Source organism: Amborella trichopoda, chromosome 3 (genome assembly GCF_054954075.1).
Source record: "Amborella trichopoda isolate Santa Cruz 75 chromosome 3, AtrichopodaSantaCruz75HAP2 v2.0, whole genome shotgun sequence".
Taxonomy (NCBI): domain Eukaryota; kingdom Viridiplantae; phylum Streptophyta; class Magnoliopsida; order Amborellales; family Amborellaceae; genus Amborella; species Amborella trichopoda.
In genome coordinates this window covers 53246074-53252073 of record NC_142338.1, presented here as the reverse complement: position 1 = coordinate 53252073, position 6000 = coordinate 53246074, and the positions used below count along the sequence as shown (strand labels likewise).

At 37.7% G+C, this 6000-nt stretch overlaps 1 protein-coding gene across 2 annotated transcripts; it reads left to right on the top strand.

Annotated features, from left to right (window-relative positions):
• The first annotated feature begins 3133 nt into the window (after positions 1 to 3133).
• Positions 3134 to 4303, top strand: LOC18429305 (non-specific lipid transfer protein GPI-anchored 14). 2 transcript variants are annotated; one of them, XM_006838591.4, is made up of 3 exons: positions 3134 to 3775; positions 3849 to 3953; positions 4023 to 4303. In XM_006838591.4, exons 1-3 carry the CDS (start codon positions 3439 to 3441, stop codon positions 4151 to 4153), a joined length of 573 nt encoding a protein of 190 aa, XP_006838654.1. In that variant the 5' UTR covers positions 3134 to 3438; the 3' UTR covers positions 4154 to 4303. The 2 variants fall into 2 exon arrangements, with proteins under 2 accessions (XP_006838654.1, XP_020519827.1); XM_020664168.2 differs by having other exon boundaries at positions 3849 to 4303.
• Positions 4304 to 6000: the final 1697 nt, after the last annotated feature.

Below are 6000 nucleotides of genomic sequence, written 5' to 3'. Positions count from 1 at the left end.
GGGTAAACGGATCCAGACCCAACTTCCCCATACCCAAACTCAGATCTGACTAGCCGAATCCAATTTTTGGATCCGTACATGGACCCGGATCGAGTTTAGCCTGGGTCCATTATCATTGCCTCCCATATCTCCAAATGAATTCGTTTGGACTTACGTTTTTAAGCTGTGGTAAAAGAAAAATAAGGGACACTCTTAATCATTTTCCAACGACCAACTACATACGAAGTGGCCGGCCTATTTTTTTTTTTTCCTTAAAGGCTTCACAGGCGATGCTTCTCTTTTATGCGCTGTCCATTTAATTCTGGGTTGTTGCACTGTGACATGTTATCACATTCCCATAACTTAGCAGACATCTACCCTCACCTACAAGTTCTAGAATGAATGCTTCTCTCGCCAAAAAAAAAACGCATTAAAACACTCCAGTGTGAACACCTCTCTCTCTCTCTCTCTCTCTCTCTCTCTCTCTAGGACACCACTTGCTTTGTTTTGGGACCCCACAATTGTGATGTTTTTATGTAGTGCTTTGGGTAGGAATAAGTCTTCTCAATCCTCAAGTCAAACGTTTATATAAGGTGTCAATCTTTTACTGCATTAGGAAGGTGCACCTAAAAAATCCATAACATGAGGCTGTTGTTATGATAAAAAAACTATCAAATCGAATCATCTCCATCTGAAGATTCATAAATATGAAAAAATGGGGATTTATGGTCCGAAAAATAGTTCATCTTCAAACAAATTATACAGACCGTCTATTTTCAATATTGTTAAGTGCTTATAGATCTTCTTTGATCGTCATCATTTTTGAAACTTTAAATTTTATAATTGGGAGCAACAATACATAGTCATATTATAAAGCTTTGTGGCACCGAAACTGTATTTTTAGTATAGTTTTGAGGTACACCATACTCCAATAATATACACGTTATACAAACCTCACCCCAAAATAAAGGCACTTCAATTCACTGATAGTTTGGAGAGGAAAAGAAGTAATCTTTACCGTGAAAATTCACCCTTGACCTCAAGCCAGAGAGAGTGAGGAGTTGAGAACAAACGGAGCCGAACATTACAGTGATACATCCACAGTGAAAATTCTCTTTTACATCACAATGACCTTAAGCTAGGCCGTCCATTTCGCCCTAGAAAAGAGTGTTTATATATGAGCAAGATTTGTACTGTATTTTTTTTTTCAAATTTCATAATCGGTGTTGAAAATTGATTTTAGAGCCATCATGTGTCGAAAGTAATTTCAATATGAATATTCGAGAGGAGGCTGTTTTCATAAAGCCTAGGCCTTATCCCTTGGATAAAATATCTCAATATTAGCGTTGATTATCTCGAAAATATGTTGGTTTTTTTTTTTTTGGATAAGTATCTCGAAAATATATCGTTAGGAATATTGTAAGACAGTATGCTCATGGTACAATAGGGTCGCACTCACTCTTAACCCTTAGATGTAAAATCCACTGACCAGGGGTTTATCACAATTCAAAAAAATCGTTTTAACTTTGAACACGTTATTGTATCTTCTTGTATTATATGTAAATTATCGCATTATAAAGTTTCTCCTATTTATATTCATATGATCAATGTCGTAAAATTGCTAAGTCAGCTCGAAAGTGGTGGGGCCACTTGTCTGGCTTTAGGATCCCTAATTCTTTACCTGTTTTTTCTGGTGTCTAAAAAAATTTTTTCCTTCATTTTCATTAGAAAAAATCCAGGAAAATCTGTGAGCAAATTTCCAACAGTTCGAGCATGCACAGAACAGTGATGGCCATGTTTAACGCACCTATTTTTTAAACTCCGCATTGTGATCTCAGGAGCAATGGTATCAGGATCGAACCGGTGTTCGAACCGGCAAAGGTACTGGTCTAGTAAAAACTCATCTAACATACAGTCAAACCAATCGGACTTCTTTTTCAGTATAAAAATTTGAAAATGTACTAAATTATCAAAATTTTAAGGTTAAACCAATGAAAAGAGTGGGGCTTTTCCAATATTAGTTGAATAAAACAGGTAGAACCAATCAAAATTATACTTGTTTTAAATAACCTTCATGAGTTACGGTTTTGTTTAACTATCCAAAGTTAGCTTAATCTTGGCTAATTTTTTAGAAATTGCGATAAAAAGGAATAGATTTCACTCCATTTTCAATAAACTATTACACAAAGATGTTATGTTTAAATTTGTTCCCAAGACTATGTAGAGATTGAATAATGTGTCACAACAACAAAAGAAATAGGTCTTACTCAAATTTTAAGGAGCTGTCATAAAAATAACAAAATGACATAAAAAAGAAAAGAATTTTGACAAATTTGATCTTTTGATCTTTCTATTTTTTGAAAAAGAAAGATATAGTTTTTTCTTTTATTACGAATATTTGGAACAAAATTTTACAATAAACTTTTGCATGCAATTAAAATGGAAAATATGGAAAGAAAGCATAAATGCACAAATGGAATTAAAAGATTCAACCATCCATGAGAACAATCAAAAGTTCAAAACCGACCAAACCCATTCGACCGGTCAAATGCTGATTTTGATCGATTATGCGTAAATCATTTATAGCTTCTATCATACTAAAAGTCCTGGTGGCGGGTTTTACTATTGAACAGCCAACCCCGTCCGGTTAGTCACAAATGTTACTACCATCCAAGCAATTGATGAACAATTGTAGTGAGAGAGAGGGGATCAAAACAATAATAGGAACAGTATACAAGGAGATCATTTACCTTTTGTATAGAAATGTCATAATTACTTGTAACATGTGAAATAATTCGATAGCTTCGATGTGTGATAAAGTCGAAAAAAATGAGTTTGATCAATAAAATAAAATAAATACAATTATGGAATTTTATTGGTCAAGAATTATGACCGTACTCGCTGGCTGTTTCTATGGTACATATTATAATCCAAGCGATACAGTCCCAATTCCTCTCCATCGCCGTCGGCATTTAATTGCGACGGCGACCACAGTCGTGATCATATTCTTTCTATAATCCTATGGTTGTAATTTTTACTTTCCCATAGAAATTAAAGTACTATCCATCATCTATGTTTGTTGGCACTCGAAAGGGTTGAAAAACTGGTAGCAAATAGATCGAAACCAAAATTCATTCCATCAAATTAAAGAAAGTCCATGCTCATGTGGCACCGCCTCATCTATTAAAAAATCTGTAATATAGAGAGTGAGAGAGTGGCATCTTGCACATCGCACTTTTTTGTCATGTTCACATGGGCGCCAAACTCATCATAATTACATCCCAACACCCTCTCTCTCCCCCCACTTTTATATACCAATCATCACTCATCCCTTTCCTCCTCCTTCCCTCTCAAAAGACGGAAAAACCAAGAGAGAGAAAAGAAGAGCACAAGCGTGAGAGGAGAGAGAAAACCAAGAGGAACGACCCAATTGATCAAGAAGTTGAAAGCTAGAGAGAGATGGGCGAGTGGTTAGTGGCGGTGGGGGTGGCGGTGGCGGTGGTGGTTTTAGGAGGGGCAGGGGAAGTGGGAGGTGACCTGGCGGAGGACAGGAAAGAGTGCACGGAGCAGTTGACTGGGCTGGCGACGTGCCTGCCGTATGTTCAGGGGGAGGCGGCGTCACCTACCAAGGACTGCTGTCGTGGGTTCAAGCAAGTGGTGGAGAAGAGTGACAAGTGCTTCTGCATCCTTATCAAAGACTCCACTGACCCTAACCTCGGCATCAAGATCAACACCTCTCTCGCTGCCAAGCTACCCCACTCTTGTAGCACCTCCGTCAATATATCCCGGTGCCCAGGTTAAGCTCTGACCCCTCTCTCTCTCTAACCTCTATCGGGTTTTGAGTAAAGTGTGTTTTGGGTTTGTTTCAGAGATTTTGCACATATCCCCAAACGCACCAGAGGCTCAGATCTTCAAGCAATTCGCCAGTGCTGTGGCTACTAATACCTCCGCCCCTGCGTCTGTTTCTTCCACTGGTGAGTTCTCTCTCTTTCACTTTCTCTTTCTCTTTTTCTCTCTTCGTTTATTTGCTGTGGTCTTTGCAGGCTCTGGGAAGCAGAATGGCACTTCGAGTGGGTCAAGCTCTGATGAGAGCGGAGCTTCGAGAGATGAGAGGATATGGCGGGGCCTTTTTGTGTGGTGTTTTACTTGCTTGCTTCTTGTTTTTGCGTGGTGAGAGAAAGGAGGAGAGAGAAAGAGGGGAAAATCAGATGTTTTGCATTAAAAACCGTCAAAGTGGGAATTCATTGTGGATTTGTACCAGTAAAAATTGACGGGACGCTGTAATTAATGGCTTTTGAGACTTAAACTCATCTCTTCCCTACAACTCCCTATCTCAGAGTCAGACTATATTGCTCCTTTTTTTTCTCTCTGCAACTAATACTCTCCTTCTCTTCTCATTCTTGTGGTGGTGTTGTACTTTGTTGTTTGCTCCCTGAGACGATCTACTATTCACTATTGAGTTTTCATGACTTGAAGTCTGGAATGCCTCGAGCAATTTTAACTGCAGTGCTGTAACCGATGAGGGTTTCTTAAAATGCCAAACGCTTTCGCCCCCAACTGGTTTGACTACAGGAGACCCAGTATGTAGGAAAGCACGAATGGAGAAAGGAACCCGGCCCGGGGACGGGCCGAGTTGTCCAACCCGGCGAGTAACTTTTGTCTAACCGTGGCAATGGCTAGAAAGTGTTTAAAAATATATAAAAAATCTTAAAAAATATGTTAAACAAAGCACATATACGTGACGAAAAAATGGATTTTGAAAAATCAATTGTGACTAAGGTATTTGAGAAATAAACCAAAAACAAAAACAAAAAAATGTAAAAGTAAGTATCTAGCGCCAAAAAACACTTGATCTTTGTTAAAATTATAAAAAAAAAAAAAATAGAAATAATTTTTTTTTTTTTTGCCATTTTTTATAAATTATTTGAAACGTTTTTAAGATCCCGCTTGACCACCAAACTTGGGACGTAACCAGGCTAACCGATCAGGTAACTCGGAGATTGCATGGGTTGTAGAAAAAATGCTTGTGTAGGATGCCTACTCGGCAAGTCACCTAGGGGGTTCCAACCCTTGGTGGTTAGACCCCCTAAACTGGCTAAAAACCGGCTCGCCCAGTGAGTCCCTGGTAACTAGGCCTGGTCTGATCCGACAGCCAATTTTTCCAATATTGATCGAAAGTATATGTAAATTTGTGGATTTGTTAATGTGTTTAAGGGTTTGAGCCGGTGTTGATTGGTCGAACGAGTTGATGACCGGTTGAACCACGAGTCGAATCAGACCTGACACTTTTTGTGGTTCTCTTATAGCTATAAGCATAGTTAGTAGGCCTCCATTTGAAAGCTGAATTTTTTGTCAAAGTTTCATAAAATAAACTTCTACATGTTTCCTTGAAAAAATGTACACTGTATTCTCCAAAAAATAACCCATTCAAACAACCATATATCTCAAAATAATAGTCAAGAGTTAGTGGTTATGCAACAAAGTTGGTAGTTGTGAGTGATGCTCATCGTGCCATTTTGCTGTGGATGGTGTGACAGCTCGAAAAGTAGTAAGCGAGGATTTCAATGCTATTCTTATCAAGAGAGAGACCATTAAATGAACGAAAAAAGTATATACAAGGGTGAGGCCCTAAACAATCAAATTAGGGCCCTAAAATTTAAAATTAAAGATGCACTACAAAAATCCATTAGACAAGGTTGTTTTAATGTTGAAAAACTCTAATTGATCATCTCTGACATTGAAATGTATGAATATGAAAAAAACAGATTTTGAGTACCAGTAAAAGTGTGTCTTGCAATCTATTATCTAGACGGTCCATTTTCAAGATTTTCATATGTTTATATATCTACTTGATTTTAATATTTTTTTAGTTTAAAGTTTTATAATTAGAAATAAAAATAGATTTTAAGATAATTCTAAGAATTTTTTACACCAAAATTATATTGGTGGTGTGCCTTAATTGGATTATCTAAGGTTGCAACCTTATAGAAACCACGTCCACACCTCATATTTTCACCAGAA

Bases quoted from the DNA above. Each gene is read 5' to 3' on its own strand.
- LOC18429305 (XM_020664168.2), top strand. From the start codon at position 3,439: ATGGGCGAGTGGTTAGTGGCGGTGGGGGTGGCGGTGGCGGTGGTGGTT. The intron at 3,776-3,848 runs GTTAAGCTCTGA...GGTTTGTTTCAG, and splicing joins CAATATATCCCGGTGCCCAG to AGATTTTGCACATATCCCCA.